We start from the raw sequence: 22526 nt of genomic DNA, 5'->3' as shown, positions 1-22526 counted from the left end.
GGGTCCCCCGTTCGCTCGTCATCTTTTGTTGCAGATGCCGTCGGCGCCCGCTCTTGAAATGTCAATTATGCCCCTGCTATATTATTTCGCCAATCAAAGAAAGAATACTTATTATCCATATATTATTTAGTGTGTTTCGCAAACTATTATACGAAAGCATATGTTTTGTCCCAGTGCACTTATATGGTTGAATGTGAGTTTTTTACTTTTTTATTAAAAAAAAAAGATATATTATTTTTATTTTGGCTATAAGTCCTTCATGCAGTCGTTTAGTTTCTTAAATTAAAATTCGGTCGCAACTTGCCTAATTTAGAGAGCGAATGACTAAGCTTATAAGATGTTAAAATGAGTTTATACGATGTTTAAACACTTATAAGTTTTTCTAAAGTATTTGCCATTTTTTTTAAAAATAATTTATTGGAAAACAAATAAGATCTTTTTTTTTAAATACATTTACCCCCACCTTTTATTTAAGATTTTATAAGGAGTAATAATAAAATATAAGCTAATTATCTAAACACTCTAATAATTAATTCTAAAAATTAGATGTTACAGCTTATCACATTTTAAAATATATTATCAGACGTAAGAGTATATCAGCTGTTTAAAATAAACTTAGCCAGATAGACCCTTGATGTTCCGATCTCAGCTTTTATTTGCAATCGAAGAACTTATAAACAGTAAAAGGGAAATAGTAATATAATCTTGTAACGAGGGATTTTTATTGTACTCAAAGAAACATTTTACGTTAGTGAAGCTGATTGGTTCAATATAACTAATTATACATAATGTGCTAGTGGGTTTATTTTATCATTTACTCATTATTTTTACCGTTTTAATAACATGGTAATAAAAATATGTTTATGTGACTTGACTTAAGTAGCCACTAATTAAAAAAATAAAAATTGATAGTAATTATTTTCCTTGTAAATAATTAAATAGTTGGTATAGGGGTAGAATGGGGCAAAAAAAGATAGTAGCTGGACCAGGGTGTAACTACACGTGACAAGAGTAATTCTGTCATTCGTTTAATTTGGGCCTATCTAGATATATAAAATTGGGGCTGTTTTTTTGTCAGCAAATGCCAATTTCTATTGGTTTCTCCATTAAATGATTTAATTTGTACTTAATTATTGAACAGTAATAAGGAGGTTATGTATGTCATTTCACCAATAAAATTTCCATTTGGTTGAATCATTACAAATCATTTGTCGTTAGACTGATCATTAAAGAGTTATTAACTAATGATTTAACGTAGCCAACTTACCTAATATAATTATTTTATACGGCAAATTACAGCCACCATTTAAACAAGGTGAAATTAAAAAAAACCCTTTTGTTTGCATAATTACAATCATCCATTAACTATATATTTTCATATCAAAACATCCTTCCAGTTGGTAAATTTAGAGGTGTTCATTCGGTAAAATCGTACCGAAGTTTTGGTACGCCAAATTTTCATACCGTTTATCGCACGGTTCGCTAAATAACCGAATTATCGATTTTTTTTAAATATTAAAAAAATTGTTTTTTTTAATAATTAATTTTAGTTTAAATACTAATATTTCATATATTCTTCGGCCATGTGATCAATTTACCGTTTGTAATAGAAATCTCATCACCCGCATATGAATGCTCCAAAATTACGTATCGATTTTGTGACATAATTGAACTTTCAATGGTGAACAAATAATCTTCAACCAATTTACGTGTAATTGCAAATTGAGACGGTAAAAGGAGCAACAGAGTACGTAGTCAACGGTGATCCTATTTTTTTCCGGTGGCCTTCTAACCACCGCCCTAGTCTTGGGGTTCACCATCGCTCAATTTTTTTTCCGGTGGCCTTCTAATAGCCGGAGATGGAATGGTGATCCTATTTTCTCAAAAGCCCCTTGTACTGTATTTCCGATCACGGAAGCTAAAGAAGTACCACTGGTTCGAGTTCAACTTCGCCACGTCGATCTATAAATCTATATAGGGTAAATTACAACCACCCCTGAGGTATAGTCAAATTACAAAATTCCCCTCTTGTTTGGGTAATTACAACCACCCATCAACTATAAATCTTCTTACACGTCCATTTTTGTGGTTTCAAATTTAGTGGAATCTTCTAGATTATATGGAATATTCTCAATTTTGTACCTGTTTTATCCCATTCGAGCTCCACATTTTGAAGCAAGATGATCATAAGATGTGCTTTTTGGCTTGTATATATCAGATTGTGGTGCATCATAAATTATATTTTTTGCACAAAACGAGTACAAATTAGAGAACTTTCCATGGAATCTAGATGATTATGTTGAATTTTACACCATAAGGGTGGAGATATAAGAAGATTCATAGTTGAGGGGTAGATGTAATTATCTAAACAAGAGAGATTTTTTCGTAATTTAACCATACCTCAAGGGTGGTCGTTGTAATTTACCCATATATATAATTGATCAAATTTGTTAGACTTAAATAAATCAATAAAAATTTAAATAGGACATCAATATGAAAATATGTATTTTCATATTTGAATTAAACTAGCTTGTATATATTCGAGCATATATTCAAATATTTTAAAGTATACAAATATATAATAACTTTAATATTAAAAATTTCCTTTGAAATATTCAAATACATTCAACTTAATATATTGGATTAAATTAGAATTTATGAAAAAAATAGAGATTAAATTCTGAGCGGATCAGCCGATATTTAATATAAATCGGATTCCATTATTTTTTTGACACGTGGCATAAATCACGCTGATTATAATTAGGATTAGAGGAGTTACGGGTTTTCTTATTTCTTTTTCTTTTTTTCTTTCCAATTATTAGAATCATAATTATATTTTGGGTGCAATTTTAGACCGGATGACCTGTTTTAATAGGAAAATCGGATGTCATAGGATGATTGACACGTAAATAAAAATATAACTAGAATTTTAATAATTGGAAAAAAAAAAGAGAAAAAAAAAAACCCTAGCATAACCCATAACCCCTCTAACCATAATTATAATTACGGTGATTTATTAAGAGTTAAGACTTAAGAGTGTCACACGTCAAAAAATTAGTGGAATCCGATTTATATTAAATATCGGCTGATCCGCTCAAAATTTAATCTCTTATATTTTTATTTAAACTATCCACGTGTCAGCATAACCCGTAACCCCTCTAACCCTAATTATAATTAGCGTGATTTATTAAGTGTTAAGACTTAAGAGTGCCACACGTCAAAAAATTAGTGGAATCCGATTTATATTAAATATCGGTTGATCCGCTCAGAATTTAATCTCTTATATTTTTATTTAAACTATCCACGTGTCAATCATCCTATGACATCCGATTTTCCTATTAAAACAGGTCATCCGGTCTAAATTTGCACCCAAAAAAATATGTTTACTTCCAGATTCCATGCATTTTTTTTTTTTGAATAAATTGGAAACATTTTTTTAGAAATCGAAATGATTTTTTTTTTTTCGTTTTTGTTATAAATTGAAAATTTTGAATTATATTGAAATCTGCAGAGTTTGGAAATTCATTCAATATTTCACCACTATTATTAATCTTTTATTTTTTCACATTGTAATTGATATGAATAACTAGAGAAGAGAAGTTAAGAACAAGCGTTTTCCGCAGATTCCGACGTATCTTTCATCGAAGCCACGCATCTAAAAACTAACTACGAACGGCTAATAATAATAAATACAATAAAGATAAATAGTCACTTTTACGATGTTGCGAGGGCAAATTGGTCAAACGTGTGACGGCAGATGGGGCAACGGCGACCGGAACAACTAACACCGAGCCATTGGTTGATGCAATCTCTATGGAACTTGTGCCCGCACGCCGTGAAAACGTATTTGCATCCGTGGACGAAATCTTTCAAACAAATAGCGCAAGTCGCCGCATCTATACCACGAACAACATATTTCTCGACTTCTAAATCTTTAAGAAGCTCGTCTTCGAAAAAGGGCATTTCTATGCCAAAATCGATCCTGAAATTCGCAAACGCGCATATCTTAATCAAAATATGGTTGTGGCTCCGGGGCATGGTTTTGATAACCGTGTACAACATAACGAGCGCCATGTCCCTCACCCGTTGGCGCAAATTAGGAGTCATGATCAAATTCTCGAGTACTCGGGACATGTCGTCGCATACTTGTTCGTCGTCGTCGCGCGAGAACTCGTCTCTGTCGAAGACGACAAACTCCTCCCGCAGGGGCAGAGGAGCGCATCTCATAATGTATCGTTGCTCGGAATATTGCTGCATAAACTCAAAGGAAACGAACGATGCGTTGGCGAAAACGAATTTGACGACGAATTCACCGATAGCTGGGGGTGCAGCCAAATACGTCATCGAAGTCGTGTCGATCCGATGGAGATCGGTCGCCACGCTGTCGCCGTGTCGTTTCATGGCACCGCGACAAAATTCCTCCATGTTTTTTTTTTCTACGACAAAAGTATAGATCTAGAGAGAGCAGGAGAAAGAAGAAACTTGTATAGAAAGTTATATTTATAAAATAATTTTGACCGATCTTATAAGAGTTATGTATCCTAGACTCCTAGTATTATTAGATATTGTTCCTTTCTGCACTACGATTCCTGCTAAGTTTACGAGTACTATTTAAGTATTTAGGGTAAATTTCACTTTCCTCCCTTGTACTTTTGTTTAATATCACTATGACCCCTTCTACTCTCGATTATATCGATTTGCCTCCCTGTACTTGAAAAATTCTCAATGTGGCCCTCGTCGTTAGTTTTCAGACATTTAACCTTAACACCATTTGGTCTAAATCTGAAAATTACGAAAAAATCACCCTTCCCAGTTTAAATAATTATTGGAGATGTTTTTTGTCTGCAAATGCTAATTTATATTGGTTTCTCCATTAAATTATTTAATTTGTACATTATTGAACAATAATAAGGTTATGTATGTCATTTTTCCAATAAAAAAAAATCCATTTAGTTGAATCATTATAAATCAATTGTTGTTATACCGATAATTAAAGAGTTATTAACTGTTGATTCAACGTAGCCAACTTACCTAATATAATTATTTTATATTTCCAATTGTGCCAACTTCTGGTAGATCGGGTAGATTTTTACCATTCCATAACTCAAAAATACAAACTCACATAGCCAAGTGTGTGTGTGTGTATATATATAAATCAACGTAAAAATCAAACCGGTGTAACATTTATTGGGTGTAGCATAAAAATAATCTTTTGAAGGTCTCGATTAAATATGCGAATATTTTGTATCCAATGCCTTGACCATCCGTCAGCGCAGACTAGGAATCATACTCGAGTTTTCGATCATTTCATACTTGTTCGTGTATTGAGAAAATTAGCCCAAAAATATAGTTGTATGAGAAAAAAGGTTTTCACTGAAATAAGAAAATTAGCCAAACAAAAAAACAAGATGACCTTGTCACCCAAGTTATAAAAAATCATAAGAGCTCCCTATAACTCTCTCAACTATACTTGTATTCTAGAATGTAACTAGAATATAAAATGTTCTATAGAATCACTATCAATCGTAGTATTAAATCAATCATATATCATCAATTAAGGAGGTTGTGTACTATAAATAAGAGTAGAATTTTACTAGTAAACCAACCAAGCACTAAACATGTAATCACTAACACCCATATATAGGTTCAATACGTATATCAAAACCAACCAAAAGTATGTGACATAGGACCATTTTTATAAACATGCCAAAAGTATGTGACATAGGACCATTTTTATAAACATGCTTAAGTTGGGAGTACGTTTTATATTCATGATGAGGGTTTTTCGTACTCCAAGAAACCTACAAAAGTAGTTGGGAGTTCTTCCAATAAAAATAATTCAGAGGAGTTGTCCAAGAAATATATGAAAGTTGGCAGCTCTAATACGGACGACGAAGGCGAAACATAAAACACAAACCTCGGTGTAGTGATTCGTGAGCAAAGTGCTCACGATGGCTTCAAGAAGATCAAGAAAAAGGCTAATTCGGACGAAGGCGATCAAATGGGAAATCGAGATCTCGGTGTCGTAATTCGCGAACGGATTCCGGACGAAGGCTTCAAAAAGATGAAGAGAAAGGGATAAAAGGAGGAAAATAACATGTTATTTCACCATATTCCAGTAGCGATTCTGATGATAAATAGTTAGTCTTTTATGTATATCCAGTTTTTTATTTTTTTTTTCTTTTTTCCTGTTTTTTTTAAGGTCCTATAATACAAATTGCATGTTATAAACATAAGTTCGACAGCAGACAAAATGAGTTCTTCTCTTAAATTTATTATACATTCTCAAGTTTTTTTTTTTTTTTTTTGCCAATGCTTATTTTAGTCCCGACAAGTTCGAGGCGAAGAATAAGAAGTGTGCTCGTGATGAAAGATCGACTGGGAGGGGATACGTCTCTAACAAACTGACGACATCTAAAAGTCCCGCCCCGCCAATGAAATGGATGCCGACAAGGGTTCTAAATTTGAAAACTACGATTATATATATTGAAATTAATGCTAATTAATAAAATATGTAAAAGAAAAAAAATCTTCTATTTTTAGGTAGAAGTGACGTATTACAGAGACGGTGATAGAAAGGAGTATATGATTGTCACCTGCTGTCCGCGTGACGTCATGTGGCGGGTGAAAGGCACGAGACTCTCGTTCGAAAAGCTATAGATGTGTTGTCCGTGAGCCATGATCAGATATCCGACGAAAAATGCAACGAAGCACCCAACTTTTTCGAAAATAAATTAGAGCAAAAGGATCAGTTCAATCGTTTATGTTTCCTAGACGACCTTCATCATGTCTGTAAATTACAACTACATTTCAATGAATTTAGTATCACAATTAAACAGTTTTAACTCAAATGTTACGCACAATCCACACACTTCACACATAATCAGATCCTATATCTAACAATGCAGACATCATAACACACACACACACACACACGTATGTTTTGCACTTTAATATGTTCATCCAAACAATTTTATTACGTACACATAAAAATTATACAGAAAACCGATACACATAATACTAATATTTACCTAATATAATCCAGACAAGAGTATTCGTGAATCAAATCATTACCGGCCCCGGAATTTGTGAACTGTTAAGATTTAATTTTTTAAGATCTAGGTTTCGATTACTCCGATTTCCCCTATATTCATACCTAAAAAGGCGCGAAATCCTTTTATTCTTCACCCCAAATCAACAGTTATCGAAAAAATGGCATCCACGAATTTCACTAAATATCGCATCGGAAATTCTACAACCTACACAATAAAACAATGAATGTAAACCGAATCGGGTAAAATACAATCACAAAATATAAAAAAATTGGATACTAATCAGAAAGAGGCAAAAACAATTACATTTCCATGAGAAGTGGATCCTGCAAAACTTGAAATGGTTGTTGGAGCAAGCAGCGGCCATGAATTTGGGAAGGAAATTTAATTAGGGAAAATTCAAATTTGTAGGCGACGATGGATTTGGGGAGAAATATAAAGCATAAAGCAAAAGAGAAAATTGAAAATTGTTGGCGGGAGAGAATATTTTTTTGGGAAAATTATAGTTTTCACCCCTCAAGTTTGCAATGATTCCACATTTGGTCCCTTATGTTCACAAAAAATACATTTGATCCCTCATGTATCAATAATTTAACGCTTTTGGTCATTTCTGTCAATTTACCGTTAACCTTTCAGTTAAGTCATTGATGGGCACATGCTCGAGTCCGTTAGTTTTAATGGAAAATTGACGAAAAACACTAAAAATGTTGAATTTATGAGACCAAATAATTTTTTTTTTATGAACATGAGGACTCAAATGTGAAATCAATAATAACGTGAGAGACAAAAACTGTATTTTTCTTATTTAAAACGAAAAAATGACTAGCTCACAAAAGAGCGTTTTGTCTACTTGAATCGAATATTTTGAATACCAACTTATATATATATATATATATATATATATATATATATATATTATTTTTTTTTCTATATTAATACTCCAATATTTGAAAGAAAATCCTGAAAATGACAGAGTAAAAGTAGTTGACCTCAACTTCGCTATCCATTCCTAGAGCTCTATGTCCAACTATTAATTTAATTTTTAGGTATTTCTTATATCCATTTTCTTGTTTTACATGCAAATTAAAGACAAACATATGGGCACATTTGTTAATAATATAAATATATGAGGTTGATAGAATGATAGGATTGCCATTTTGGTCCTCTCGATCGTTTTTTTAGATGCTACACCGGGTGATTTTAAACCATTGATTTACAAATAATAACAGAAACGCTTATTTGTATGTGTGTTTAGTGAGTGATTATTTTTAGAGATTCTATAGTTCAAAATTACCCGGTGTGTTACACCAGATGTAACATCTCATAGACCCAATCGAAAGGCGCACAACATCAATTTGTAACATAAATTAACTATATTTTTTTTATATATATTTAGTTAAAATAACATAAATTAACTAATTTGGAATATAAATGTAATTAGCTATTCACTTAAAAAAATTGTGTTCTTCCGAAAGTGCTAATCAATCTCCTAATTTGAGAAAATCTATTTGGGGAAGCCATCAAAATAAAAGGAATAATGAAATAGGTGAATGTATTTTTTAGTTAGTCCATAGGTAAATAAATATATTGAAAATTATGATACTTGAGGGGCTTTTTGGTAATTCGACCTTAGTTCAAAGTTCTGTGAAGTATACAGTTAATATCGATTACATGCATTTATCTACATAATTATTTATGAAAAAAATCAATCGATCCACTTTCACTGTATTTTGCATGTTATAGATCTTTATTGAATAATTCAACTTTTTTTTTTGACATAAGTTTTAAATAATATTCAAAAATCAATTAAAATTGTTGTAATTTGTGTGGCAGAGAGACAATGGAAGTAAAAGTTAAGCCTACGGTGTTCACTCAGCTGGTAAATCGACCGAATCGAACCGAATCGAAAATTCGGTTGATGTTTAATACATACTTCTTAGAATTTTGGTATTCGGTACAATATTGATATCCAATATACAATACCGTACCGAATACAAAACTATTTTATAAATATATTTTTTTTTAAATTCTTTAAGGTTATAACAAATTATAAAATACGTTTAGATTGATAAAGTTTTCCATTATATACAAATTAGCCTTTAATGATAATCATTTTTTTAATTTTTACGGGCAGATTATTGAAATTGGAATGTCAAATTCAAGAACTAATTAATTTAAATATATATAGTTTTACATTTTTAAAAATATCAAAATATATTTTCGATATTACCCGTATCGAACCGCAAAAACCGAATTAATTCGGTAAAAAACCGTCAACCGAATAATTCGGTACGGTAAATAGTACGAATTTTCGAGTACTGTTCGAGACGGTATTAACGAATGAACACCCTAGTTAAAAGCCCACATATTGTAGCCCGGTCCAATAAAAAGTAAAACAAAAGTATAAAGGAATTAAGTGAAAAGTAAACAAGAGTTTTTTTTTTTTACAAGAAGTAAAAATATAATATCCTCAAAATGTTATGCTAATTTTGAATGTAATAATAAACTAATTTGGAGAAAAACTAATCCAAATATTTATTAATACATACAGAAGATTATACGTATAATAAAAATGTAATTAGCATTTGAAAGTAGCTGCTTAAAATATATACATACACAACAGATTATACGTATAGTATTTTATCACAAAAGCACTCTTCACACATTCACAAGCCCTCGTATTGTTCGTCACTCAGAACCTCACTCTCTCTCTTCGCTCGAACGAAACTAGAGAGAAGAAAAATCAAAAGAAAAATTCGCGAAAAATGGCAGATGAGAAGCCGAAATCACTTGGAGTTTGGCCCACTGTGAAGCCATTCGTTAATGGCGGTGCCTCCGGTATGCTCGCTACCTGCGTTATTCAGCCCATCGACATGATCAAGGTATTCGTTTATTTTTTTCATTTTTTTTCTTCATAAATATATAAATCCGAGGGAAGTGTGTGTGTATAGCTGTTTTCTGTACAATTGGTTCATTAGATATGCTTTAATTTTGATTCCTGGATGAATGTTGGGTTGTTGGTGTGGTTTCAGATCTTAGATCGATCGAGTTTTCTCTGAATCTGAAAACGAATATTCTCTGTTTCATTGGTCTCTGTTTGCTAGACTTGTTCTCGGAGCTTAGAGATTGTACTGTTGTTTTGTGCTGAGTAATTGTTCATTTGGAGTGTTGGATTCTGTTAGACCTAATTTTTCAATTGCAGTGATATTGTATCTTTATTTTTATTAATTTATTATTATTATTATTTTTTATTTTTTATAATTTGTATGAGCTGAAGGATATTGGTTTTGATGCTTGGGGTTTATTTATGAATTCAGGTAAGAATACAGCTGGGCCAGGGATCGGCAGGAGAAGTGACGAGGAACATGCTTAAAAATGACGGTGTTGGTGCCTTTTACAAGGTTTGTTTGGAACGAGTCAAATTTTAATACCTTTTAAATGTTTTACTTATTATTATTATGCTGTTGACCGTCACCAAGAAATTCAAATTGTATTTTGGAGATGGTACTGAGTATTATGTATGTGCCATTTGATTGATTTTGTCACGAGGGTGCTGCAGCATTTTGTGGAGGCACAATTGAATTTGTCGTGGAAATTATTTTTGGTTAAAACACATTTTACGTGACACTATTTTATGATTGCCGTTTAAGAGATGTTGAATTACTAAAATTTTGTGCCATCGAAAAGTCATTTTGGTGAGGTAGAAGAGAATCATTTTAAAAGCGTCGTTAGCTCTTACTCTTCGTCACAATCACCCTAACATAATAGTTGAATGGAAGTCTACTTCATAATTTACAATTTTTTTGTTGTCAGATTGATTTTCTTTTCAACGAGTTATGGCTAACTTCATTACACAGTTTTCAGTCCAAATGCTTTGTAGTTAGATTGCGATACGGGAAGTTTTTATTTGTAATTGAAGTTATTAACTTAAGTCCTATATAATATGCATCTTTAAGTTGATTCGTGAATCTCCGAATATTAGGTTTCGTAACTCACTCTATCCTGGAAATTGTTTTGCTCGTTACATAGAGTATGGCTTCTGTTATTTGAAAAAAAGTACTAATAATTCAATTAATTTGTTTCGACAGGGTTTGTCTGCTGGGCTTCTTAGACAAGCTACATATACAACTGCACGGCTCGGGTCATTTAGGTGAGTATTTACTTTCACCTTGTAGCTCAATAGATTCATGACCATGTTAATCATCGACCTACACAACATTGATTTAATTGAATCAGACTTTATCTTAGAATAATCTGTCTGATGTTGAAACACATAGCTGATCATTATTTTGAACTGAGGATCTGACATTTCGAACAAATGTACGCACTATTTTTAACCCCATTCATTATAATCATCTTACTTTTGGCATTAGATAGTCATCTCTCTCTAGATACTGTGTTTCAATCCCATGTTTAACTTGTTCTTAGTTGAAAATTAGTTCTAAAATCTGCTATATAATACGCTTTTGAAAACTCGAATTAGATGTATATATCAAAGTTTTGACTCAAAAAACTCGTGTATCTCCGATAATAGGATTTTGACCAGCAAAGCAATAGAGGCCAATGATGGGAAGCCTTTACCACTCTATCAGAAGGCTCTGTGTGGACTAACAGCAGGAGCAATCGGAGCAAGTGTTGGTAGTCCTGCAGATTTGGCACTCATAAGAATGCAGGCCGATGCAACTTTGCCCCTCGCCCAAAGGCGACATTACACAAATGCCTTTCACGCCCTTTATCGAATCACTGCCGATGAAGGAGTGCTGGCACTGTGGAAAGGTGCGGGCCCCACTGTTGTGAGGGCTATGGCACTTAACATGGGTATGCTTGCATCTTACGATCAAAGTGTCGAGTTCTTCAAGGATTCTCTTGGTTGTGGAGAGGCTGCTACAATTGTTGGTAAGAGATAAAGATACTTTATAGTAGTAGCTTTTTTAAATCTTGATTTTTTGGCGAAATTTTTAGTGGGTTTATTTTTTCGACTTTTGCAGGGGCTAGTAGCATATCGGGATTTTTTGCTGCGGCGTGTAGTTTGCCGTTTGATTATGTGAAAACCCAAATACAGAAAATGCAGCCAGATGCTGCAGGGAAGTACCCGTACACTGGCTCTCTCGATTGTGCCATGAAAACGCTCAAAGCTGGAGGTCCTTTCAAATTCTACACTGGATTTCCGGTGTATTGTGTTAGAATTGCCCCTCATGTCATGGTACTCTCTCTCTCTCTCTCTCTCTCTCTCTCTCTCTCACACACACACACACACACACACACATGCGACTTTGATGCAGTATTTGTAATCGTCCACCAAACTACGAAAAATTACCTTGTTCTGGTTTTATTTGTTCTGATTATTGGATATGTGCTGTGCAGATGACCTGGATATTCCTGAACCAAATCCAGAAATTTGAGAAGACTATCGGACTGTAATCCAAATCGGAGAGAAGCAGAAGCAGATTTTTCGAACATTGAATCAAGAATAATGTTTTGGCCCATACATTGTATTGGTCTGCGTTTTTTCAATATTTTCGCACAGAATAATGTTTCGCCGTCGTTCGAGGATGATTTTCGTAACAGATTGTTTTGTATTGAACTGAATCAGATTAAAGTAGGCATTGGATTTTTTTTTCTAATATTGTCTGAACTTGCTTTGATTGAGACTACAACAGTATGTACTTGTGTTTTAGCAAAATAATCAAATCAAATGTACTTTAAAATGCATAATTGTTTTTTTTTTTTTTTGTTTTTTTGCTGGTAATTTTATATATTATTTGCAATCAAAAAATTACTTTTCATAATTAACAAAAAAATATTTTGACAAAAAATGTAATTTAAAAAATTAGTTGAAAATCATAATTTGAAAAAAAAATCATTATAATTAAAAAAAAAAAGAAGTAGGAGTAGTATGCTAATAAAATGTATTATAAGGGGTTTTTTTTTTTTTTTTTCGAGAAATATTATAAGGGGTTTTTGATAATATTAACAACACATGAGCCTAAACATGCAATTTGATACAACAATAGGGTGCTAAAGACAATAAATTGAGATATTTTAAAATGACAAAAAGGTCCCACAATTCCCTTCCATGATTTGTCAACAAACCAACCAGTCAAATTCGACCGTCACCGCCCTTTATCTCCTCGGCAGGTAAGATAATAAAGCCTCCCCCTCAATCCCATATAAATTAATTTTCATATATAATATTTAAAAAATAATATTACAAAAAAAAAAAAAAAGAATTCGAGGATTAAAAAGAAAAGCTATCAAGATAAAGAAATCAGGTCGACGAACGAGAGCGAGAGTAGATAAAATAAATAAAATAATTATAAAATAAAATAAAAAAATAAATATTTTTTCTTTTTCACTTGGTCAATCCTCAGGATTTTCACCGTTCCCAGTTTAATTTCTAGGTTTTTTGATTTACTTTTTTCCCCCTTTTCTTTTTTGGCCAGAATCAAATATTTGTTGTGCTGCTAATTTTATAGAATTAGGAATTTTGTTGTTGGGCGGGCGAGATATTTGGATGTTGTCAATGGAGGTTGTTTCGATGAGGAAATGGCTATGTATATTGCTGGTATGCGCGTTTGCGGAATCGGCGGCGTCGTTTCGTTTGGCTTCATCGTCCTCCATTTGTCAACTCGATTTCAAAACCTTGCTTCTCGATCTCAATTCTCAGTGCCCCTTTTCGAAACCCTTGCCCTCTTTACCAATTCAGGTATTTTTTTTTTATTATTTGATTCCTCCTTATTTTTCTAATTTTGCATTTTTCGGTACGCCTTTATCGAATTTATCGTTCAAGGTAGCATCTTTCTCTTTTCTGGTATCGATTTAGCTGTTGATAATTCTTTCTTATTAATCCTGTTTTATTTATTTATTTTTTGTTTTTTTATATGGAAATTGGGAATTGAAATGGTAACCATTTGTTGATGAGATTCGTATGTAGAATATTTCCGTCGGTTGAAGTTTTCTTGAATAGCAATTGGGAAGGTGGTGCATCTTGATTACTGTAATAAAATAATTTGATAGTATGATTAGTTCGACTAGGCTCTTTATTGGAGAGAGTGTTGATGGATAACTTGTGTTCTTTTAGTTTTTACTTAAAAGAGTGAAATATCGTCGACGAAAATTCCATCATTTGGCTAGTTTAATACTCAAGCCAAAAGGTATCAACAACTGTACGTGATCGAGTGTTTATTAAACCTTTATTTCCTCAACAATATGCTGATTTTATTAAACATATGCGCCCATCGATTTGACCAATCATTTGACCTCTATCCAAATGATTTATAGCATATAACATCACGAGAAGAAACTCATATTGTTGTTGAGTGATTTTTCTATTGCACATAACCGATTGCTTAAGTAGGAGGTGACATACTATATATCATCTATGGAATTAGTTCTATTTTTAGTGCTTAGGCTGGCTGTCTCGTAAGGCTAATCTTCCATGTCCTGGAAAACTGAATAAACGTTCATCCTGAAGCTGAAGTTCTGACGTCGAAGTTATCGCCCCTTTTGTTGTGATAGTGCCTTTGGTCATTAATACAGTTACATAGTCTGGTCTCTGTCAAAATTTTACTGAATCGGTTATTAGTGGTTTGTCGATCTTTGTCTAATGTTCTGTATTTGTTTCTCAACTGTGATGATTAATATAACTGATTAGTAATGACATGGCAACAAAAAAATTATAAACGAGAACGAACAGATCCTTTTTGAATAATAAACATTTTTAAGCATCCAGCATAAGCGGTGACCAATCTTTTAGTTCTCTTTAAACGTTAGAGCTGAAAAAAGAAAATGTAGCTACCTCGATAAAGAATGTATTGAAACTAATTGGATAGGATTAACGTTTCGCAGTCATGGTGGTTACTATGATGTTGAAGAATAGCGTTGCCTAATCTGCAGCTTTAAATTTAAAAATAAATTTTTTTTTTTCGTAAATGAAGGCTTCTGAAATTTTTATTTCCTTCTTTTGGGGTTTATGTTGTTCAATCGTGCACCGATAAATTTAATAATATGTTACTGAAGGTGGATGGAGAATCATTTGAAAAAGCTATGAGCTCGAGTCAGAAGAAGGGATATACTGCTGTTCTCTTTTATGCTTCGTGGTGTCCTTTCTCTACCATCTTCCAGTCGAAGATTTCTACACTAAGTTCTATGTACCCACATGTCAAACATATAATGGTCGAACAATCTTCAGCCACGCCCAGGTGGGTGTTTTTATCGTACCATCCAATTGCAATGCAGTGATGCAGAATATGTTTAGTGCATGTGTCCGTGAACACACACAAAGGAAACCTTTGGGGCTTGTATAGCCCTTTTCTGCGTTCGATTTCTTACTTCCGAAATCTAATTTGTGTTATTATGTGCAGTATTTTCTCGAGATATGGGATTCACAGTGTACCGTCGCTGTTGATAGTGAACCAGACGACAAGAATGAGATATCATGGTCGAAAAGATCTCGACTCGCTCAAAGATTTCTACAAAAGAACTACAGGTAACGATCTCTTAATTGTTTGGTCTATTCGGTTGAGTTGATGGCATAGTTCAAACCTTGTGTTCTCGAGTACATATCAAATATCATCAAATGTTATTGCTAATGTCCCTTCTGTGACATCATTGGGAATTGAAACACATTCTTGCCTTGAAGTTGATGAGGGCTTAAATGTCAATTCTACCTCTGTTTCTTGAGACATCTTTCTTTTTGAGCAAGATTTTAATTTAATGGGTTTTGAAAAGCATTTTATAGATGAAGTAAATAGATTAGTCATGCTGCTGGAATTTTATGTGCCGTAGAATACGTATACATATACCCTTCTATATATAGGTACTCCCAGTGATAGGGGTGGCATGCCTCATGGGAAAGATTTTGCTTGTTTTCAAATGCCCCCCCTATTGTTTATTCTAATATTTTGAATGTAGTCCGTGGTTTTTTCTCGATGATTTCAACTTTTCTAAGTGCTTTATCCCTTAACATCAATTTTCTATGCATGTTTGCAGGTAAAAACTACTACCAACCTTTTTTCTCTCGTGCTCTCTCTTTTTTTTTTCTTAAATTGATTTTTTTTCTTCTTAGGTCTAAATCCAGTGGTGGATATGGTCGAAGAAACGTCTAGTAATTCAGAAACTGGTCAGAACCCCATTCAACTTGCGACGGGAGCGTCACTAATGAAAGCATTCTCGAGGGAACCTTACCTAACACTTTCTGCAGTATTTGTCCTGTTGAGAGCTTTTCTGTATTTCTTCCCAGGGATTGCATCTCGTTTATTGGCATTATGGGCTGCAGTAATTCCACGTCTGAATTTGAGAATATTCGGAGAATCAAGGCAGCTCTTAGGGCACGTTCTCCATCTGATGGATGTGAAGAGAATTTGGAACAAGCTAAAGAACTGCAAAACTCGGAATTTCGTTAAAGGGGCGAGAAATGCTCGTGTTTGGGCTTCATCACTAGCCTCCGTATCATTGGGCAAGACTTCTTCTTCGAGAATCGTAAACTAGTTCGTGCTTGTATCAGATTTGCAAGAAAGTGGCTGTACTTTTGGGTTCTCTCTTTTTCTCCTCCCCTTGTTTTTTTGGTGTTCCTCGTTTTTTTTTTACCTTTCTAATGTATTTTGCGTGTGTGTGTTTGTCTGTGTTGAGAGCGAGTATAATATGTGAAGCCGCCGCCGTGTATGTGGGTTTCGTTTGGAATATCGACTCTAGCGAGGAATCTTGTAAATTATTTCAGAAAATATTCCTCCATTGTATATCATTGTCATGTAGTTTTAATTGAGAAAAGTTCCAACTCGGACTTTTATGGTTGCAATTGTATGCATCTTAGAGACCTTATGATGTATCCATAATGGGAACTTTTTCTTTTAATGGTACTTGTCAGTTTATATATGGGTAAATCAATCACTCGGTCAATTTACGAAAAAATCCTTCATAAATGGATAATTACATCTACCCCTCAATTATCTTACACCTTCACTCTTATGGTGTCAAATTCTACATAATCATCTAAATTTCATGGAATGTGCTCTAGTTTGTACTCGTTTTGTATAAAAATACAGTTTATGATGCACCACAATCTGATATATACAAGCCAAAAAAATACATCTTATGGTCATCTTGCTTAAAAAATGTGGAGATCGATGTACAAAAGTGATAATATATCATATAATCTCGAAGATTCCAAGTAAAATCTGCTCGAAACCAACAAAGCTGCCCCGAGTCAAAGTCAACCATGAACGATGAAGACTTCATACACAGTTGCCGAAAAAGAAAAAAGTTGCAATGGAAAGATGAATAAAATAATCTATTTGGGCCGAATTTTTTCTACAATAATAACAATTAAACAATTTTTTCAAATGAGCCCATCAGCCCCAAATGACCTAAACCCTACCGATATAATACCAAAACACTAAACCCTAAATTTCACTCCCAATTTTCAAATCCCTATAAATTTTCTCCGTTGAATCTCCGTCTCTCACAAGCTGTGCTACAATTCTCCGCCATCATGGTAAAACCCCCTCTTCAATCTTCGTTTCAAGTTTTAATTCTTACAAATTATCTCTTCAATTTTGCAATAACTTGTGCGTGTTTTTGTGTGTGTGTGTGTGTGTGTAGACTGCAGAAACAGTGAACCCAAAAGCTTACCCATTGGCGGATGCGCAGCTCAGCATAACAATCCTTGACTTGGTTCAACAAGCCGCCAATTACAAACAACTCAAGAAAGGTGCTAATGAAGGTCTGTTTTTTTTTTCTCTCTCATCATTTTTAATTTTCCCCTTTATTTTTAGGTTTTTTTTTTTTATTTTCTGTTTTCATGTTTGAATTGAATTAATTAGTGAACTGTTTGGGTTGTGGTGAATTTATTTATTGCAGCAACAAAGACTTTGAACAGAGGGATTTCTGAGTTCGTTGTTATGGCAGCTGATGCAGAGCCCCTTGAAATCCTTCTTCACCTTCCACTCTTAGCTGAAGATAAGGTAACCCTAATTTCAATTCAATTGTTGTTTAAAATATTTTGAAATTCAACTTTTGTGTGTGTGTGTGTGTGAAAATATTGATTTATGTTTAGGGCTAAGTTTATCGTGCGTTCTGGGATAATAATTCATATATTTATTGAGTGATGAAAGATGTTCCGTTTCGTTAAATTGCTGGTTGGTTGGCTCGTTTCTTCTCGTTTTTATTCAGAATTTAAGTGATGCTATTCTATCTATTATAGATTGTGCGAGGTAGGAACGGCTTTAATTATCAAGAAAAATGCTCATTTTCGTTAAATTTCTGATTAGTTGCCTCGTTTCTTCTCGTTTTATTCAGAATTTATGTGTATCTATTCTACAATGTACGAGGTCGAAACGACTTTAAATATTCATGAAATGACTAATTGTATTTCGAGAGTGTTGGATTATCTGGCAGTTTTTATTTATTTATTTAGTAAATTTGTGGTAATTGTCGGTGACGGAAAAATAATAATAAATAAAGTGACGATGATTGCAGAATGTTCCGTATGTATTCGTTCCATCTAAGCAAGCACTTGGTCGGGCGTGTGGAGTTACCCGACCGGTTATTGCATGTTCAGTCACTAGCAACGATCATAGCCAGTTGAAATCTCAAATACAACAATTGAAGGTAATTTAAAATTTAATTTGCAAATTGCTTCTTGAAACAACCATTAGTATTTCTTAATTATGTTAGTATTAAAATTAATTCTTTACTTTTGGCATAAATTACAGGATGCCATCGAGAAGCTTCTGATCTGATTCTGTAAAAGCCCTTTTGCCAGCGTGATGGGCCTCTGGAGCCACCACCCCCGAGGCTTTGACTGAGTGAGTTTATCCCCGTTGCAAGGGATTTTCTCTCTGTCGGTTTTTATCTTTTTGTTTATTATTTTTTTTTCGGACGAAATGAATTCGTAGTAGTGTTTCTATGTACTAATCAAACATGAAAAATGAGGATATGACTTATTTGGTTACATGTTATGAGGATTTCGTTGTTCGTTTTATCGGTTGAAGTTTCTGTCTGGATCCGTTATATCGAATGAAGTGTGGTTTTCTTAGAAGCTAATTGAGGCCTTTTTATTGCATGTGGTGGTTGGCTTATTAGAAATCAGATAACCTTTAATTATGTTTCTTCTGTTTATTATGTCTTTTGAGTTGGAGTTTAGCTTTATTTTAATCTTAACTTTCTGCAAACCCATGTGCTACTATTAGATTTAACATAAATTTAATTAGATTTTAAATGGGTATTAAGAAATCTTTTGTTCTTGATTCTTGAATAAAGAGTCAAAATAGTAGAGTGTACAATCTTTTTATTTATGTATTTGATGTATGTTTTGTATTTGATGTATTTGAAACATAATAAATCATACGTAAATATACTCTGAATGAATTTTTAAAATCAAGGAAGGTAATTTAATATTTTTGTGGTATATTTTTAGGATGTAATTTAATTTTTTTTAGTGGTATATTTCTAGGATGTCGAATGTCAAATTATTATTTTTATCTATTCAGTATGAAATTTTTGTTATCTCGTACTTTTTATGCTCGAAATTAGGTTAGAGGTAGAAGAAAATAACAATTTAATTTGTCATTTTTCACTCGTGAAAATGAAAAAAAAACAATCAAAATATTTAATTAAAGCAAAATAATTTCATTTAGTTATTAATATTGAATACAAGATCTCTTATTAATATTTTATCATATACTATACGAGACAATGATACACTCCAACCAATATATAATCCCACAAAAAAATAAAAAGGAAATACAAATTGACAGAAAAACTGGACATAATAATTAATTACCAAAAAAAATGTAACATATCTACTTCAAGAAAGTAGAAATTAAACAAACCATAATTTCATAGTTTTTATCAGAAGAGAAGAGCGAAGGCCATGGCGGCAAAGGATGCCACGATAGTCGGGACGAATGCGGCGGTGGCGTCGGAGGTGGGGGCGGGTGCCGGAGCACCGGCGGCGGCAACGCCGCTGGTGGCGGAGAGTGACATCAGCATGACGATCATCAATGCAACAGCCAACATCTTCATCTTCATGGCCTCCATTTGTATGTATGTATATATAAATATATACACTCACAAGAATGTGTTTGTGTGTGTTTTTGATTTGGAGATGAAAATATGAAATATTATTGATGGCGTAGAGAAGAAACAAAGTTAGGGGGTTTATATATACAGCAGAAGAAAATACGGGCAGCTGCCCGAGACGAGTGTTCCACTACTACTGATTCCCTTTGTTCACACACGAAGGTTTTTATTTTTTTAATAATAAACAAATCATACTCGTATATATTAATTTAGTTACACTTGTTATAAAATTTGTGATATCGAATCATAATTTTTAAATATTTTTTTTTTTAATTTTCTGAACCGGGATTCGTGTTATTATTTTATCATATACTAGCAGTTTGCCCCGTGCGATGAACGGGATAACATTTCAATATTGAAAATAATTATTAGTTTAATATATGACAATAACAATTATAATAAAATTTATTAGTGATATCGGTAACCCAATTAATATTTATACAAATTTAATAATACAAACTCATCCCAAAAATATATATATAAACTTAATTATCATAATATGAAATTGATCATTAAATAAATGAAGCAAATAAAAATTAGAGAAAATAAACTTAAAAATAGGAGATAAAATAGTTTTAACAATTCTTAATATTATTAATAAGAGACGAAAATTTGAACTCTCCCTTATTAATTCTTGAATATTTCTGATAATATTAGGGTGTTTAATATTAATATTTACTTAAAAAATATATATAAAATAAAAAATTAATGGTATATAGGTGATAAATGAGTGGGGGGTTGGCTGCCCGGGCTGCCCGAGAAGTGACAGAGTGTCCAAGACGGAATTACTTGGAAACACAGCTGTCTTCAAAGCGAAAACCACAAAGCTTAAGCTGTTTTCTTAACAACTTTTTTTGTTTTTTTTCATTTTTTTCTTTAGCTTTTGGACTAATTAATTATTATTTTTCACTGTAATTAACAATAATAATAAATTAAAAATGGGCTGTATTTGAAGCTTTTTCCCTCGTATACAACACTATTGAGCTGTCACACTTTGTTTAATTAACTCAAAAAAACTTAATTTTTCTAGTATATATATTTTGAAAATTAAATTTATGTTTTTATATTTTGTTCTACTAGGATTGTTTATATCTCCCATAAATAACTTTTTTTTTTTCACATTTTATCATTCTAAAAAAATAATAATAAATAGATAGAAGTCACAATAACTTAATTGGTGGAAAATATATTTGATTTGGGATTTTCTCAAAGTGGACAATTGTTTGGTGAAAAAAGAAAAACTCAATATTTATTATTAGATGGAGGAAAATTTAAATTATTATCAATTTAAGGCAACGTGAAGAGTAAGTTTGAACAAGATAATAACAAGTAGGGTTGAGGCCCCTCCTACACTCTCATTTCATATATACTTTCTTTAAAAGTTTTTTTTTAATTGCTATTTGTTTTGTTTGATATTTGTGTATAAATTTATTATAGGTTGCTCAATTTTTCAAGATTGAAATATTTAACTCACCAGTGAACAGTGGCGGAGCCAGGAATTTGAGATAGGGTGGGCTTAACATTAACGGGGGTTCGGGGGCAGCGCCCCCGATTTTTTTTTTGATTCATTAACATAAAATAGCATTAAATAACTACAAATTATAAACTTCAACTAATATAACATAAATTTTTTGATAGATAAGCTAAACTAAATTACTTGGGTGGGCTAAATTAAACTATTTGGGGGGCTAATTATATATAGATATAATATATGGTATAAATTTTAAAAAAATGAGAGTGGGCTGGAGCCCACCCTTGCCAAAGGGTGGCTCCGCCACTGCCAGTGAAGTAATCCTGTTACAAATTAGAGAAATAGGGTGAGAAGCAGGATTCGAAACCCTAGATGTTTATTTTAATGGTAGAGGCTACGTACCATGCAACTCTATTAACGAGAATTGATACCAAAGTAGAACATCTACTTGAGCACATTTGAAGCTATATTGTAAAGTTGTGATATTAATTATCCTACTTGAATTTGAAATTCAAATTAGATTGTCTATAAGTTTCTAAATTTTAGTAGTTTGTGTATGATTTTTCAATTTCAAAAGAAAATAATTTCATGCGTGACGTTGTCACTCATGCGAGATAGAGAGGGCAATAATATTCACATGTAACTGTTTTTTGTGTTCGATTTTGGCCGGGTCAACCGGATTTCTCATTAGTCCTTGTAATTTGACCCGGATTTTATAATTTTATGGGTTTGTACGTCTGCTCGGACTGACGTAGTCGACGAGTGGCGGTTGAACCAGTTGGACCTGAGAACATAATTTGAAAACATTGGTTAAACATAATTCTAACCTAAAATACAAGACATAATAATAAAAGTTAGAAAGAGTAAATGAAGGGCCATTTAGTTAGTTACGAATAAACTAGTTTTGGTAGGACTTAATGCGT

The 22526-nt window shown here is 32.9% G+C and overlaps 3 protein-coding genes and 1 long non-coding RNA gene across 5 annotated transcripts; 3 read left to right on the top strand and 1 right to left on the bottom strand.

Moving 5' to 3' along the window:
- Positions 1-5639: 5639 nt before the first annotated feature.
- On the bottom strand, positions 5640-7445 carry LOC148764924 (uncharacterized). Its single transcript, XR_016029917.1, has 3 exons — positions 7359-7445; positions 6597-7259; positions 5640-6054 (listed from the first exon to the last, which is right to left on the bottom strand). It is a non-coding gene; the product is annotated as an uncharacterized LOC148764924 (long non-coding RNA).
- A 2084-nt stretch (positions 7446-9529) lies between these two features.
- LOC105964258 (mitochondrial dicarboxylate/tricarboxylate transporter DTC) lies at positions 9530-12764 on the top strand. The gene is made up of 6 exons (XM_012988782.2): positions 9530-9934; positions 10370-10453; positions 11141-11202; positions 11587-11948; positions 12041-12255; positions 12417-12764. Exons 1-6 carry the CDS (start codon positions 9818-9820, stop codon positions 12471-12473), a joined length of 897 nt encoding a protein of 298 aa, XP_012844236.1. The 5' UTR covers positions 9530-9817; the 3' UTR covers positions 12474-12764.
- A 487-nt stretch (positions 12765-13251) lies between these two features.
- LOC105964257 (5'-adenylylsulfate reductase-like 5) lies at positions 13252-16904 on the top strand. 2 transcript variants are annotated; one of them, XM_012988781.2, is made up of 4 exons: positions 13252-13758; positions 15072-15253; positions 15416-15540; positions 16120-16904. In XM_012988781.2, the coding sequence occupies exons 1-4, from the start codon at positions 13567-13569 to the stop codon at positions 16539-16541; spliced, it is 921 nt and encodes a 306-aa protein (XP_012844235.1). In that variant the 5' UTR covers positions 13252-13566; the 3' UTR covers positions 16542-16904. The 2 variants fall into 2 exon arrangements, with proteins under 2 accessions (XP_012844235.1, XP_088669380.1); XM_088813254.1 differs by having other exon boundaries at positions 13281-14405; positions 14463-15253.
- A 490-nt stretch (positions 16905-17394) lies between these two features.
- On the top strand, positions 17395-19094 carry LOC105964255 (uncharacterized). Its single transcript, XM_012988780.2, has 5 exons — positions 17395-17544; positions 17652-17772; positions 17910-18013; positions 18528-18659; positions 18764-19094. Exons 1-5 carry the CDS (start codon positions 17542-17544, stop codon positions 18788-18790), a joined length of 387 nt encoding a protein of 128 aa, XP_012844234.1. The 5' UTR covers positions 17395-17541; the 3' UTR covers positions 18791-19094.
- Positions 19095-22526: the final 3432 nt, after the last annotated feature.

Source organism: Erythranthe guttata, chromosome 14, assembly GCF_056151865.1.
Source record: "Erythranthe guttata isolate IM_541 chromosome 14, IM_541, whole genome shotgun sequence".
NCBI classification, from domain to species: domain Eukaryota; kingdom Viridiplantae; phylum Streptophyta; class Magnoliopsida; order Lamiales; family Phrymaceae; genus Erythranthe; species Erythranthe guttata.
The sequence above is the reverse complement of the archived record's forward strand: the minus strand, read 5'-3'. Positions and strand labels throughout refer to the sequence as shown.

Excerpts from the sequence above, each read along its gene's own strand:
- LOC105964255 (XM_012988780.2), top strand. Across the intron at positions 18,014-18,527 it reads CACTCTTAGCTGAAGATAAG|AATGTTCCGTATGTATTCGT; the intron begins GTAACCCTAATT and ends CGATGATTGCAG. Across the intron at positions 18,660-18,763 it reads CTCAAATACAACAATTGAAG|GATGCCATCGAGAAGCTTCT; the intron begins GTAATTTAAAAT and ends CATAAATTACAG.
- LOC105964257 (XM_012988781.2), top strand. The coding sequence starts at position 13,567 with ATGTTGTCAATGGAGGTTGTTTCGATGAGGAAATGGCTATGTATATTG. Across the intron at positions 13,759-15,071 it reads TGCCCTCTTTACCAATTCAG|GTGGATGGAGAATCATTTGA; the intron begins GTATTTTTTTTT and ends ATGTTACTGAAG. Across the intron at positions 15,541-16,119 it reads TTTCTACAAAAGAACTACAG|GTCTAAATCCAGTGGTGGAT; the intron begins GTAACGATCTCT and ends TTTTCTTCTTAG.
- LOC105964258 (XM_012988782.2), top strand. The coding sequence starts at position 9,818 with ATGGCAGATGAGAAGCCGAAATCACTTGGAGTTTGGCCCACTGTGAAG. Across the intron at positions 11,203-11,586 it reads GCACGGCTCGGGTCATTTAG|GATTTTGACCAGCAAAGCAA; the intron begins GTGAGTATTTAC and ends CTCCGATAATAG. Across the intron at positions 11,949-12,040 it reads AGAGGCTGCTACAATTGTTG|GGGCTAGTAGCATATCGGGA; the intron begins GTAAGAGATAAA and ends CGACTTTTGCAG.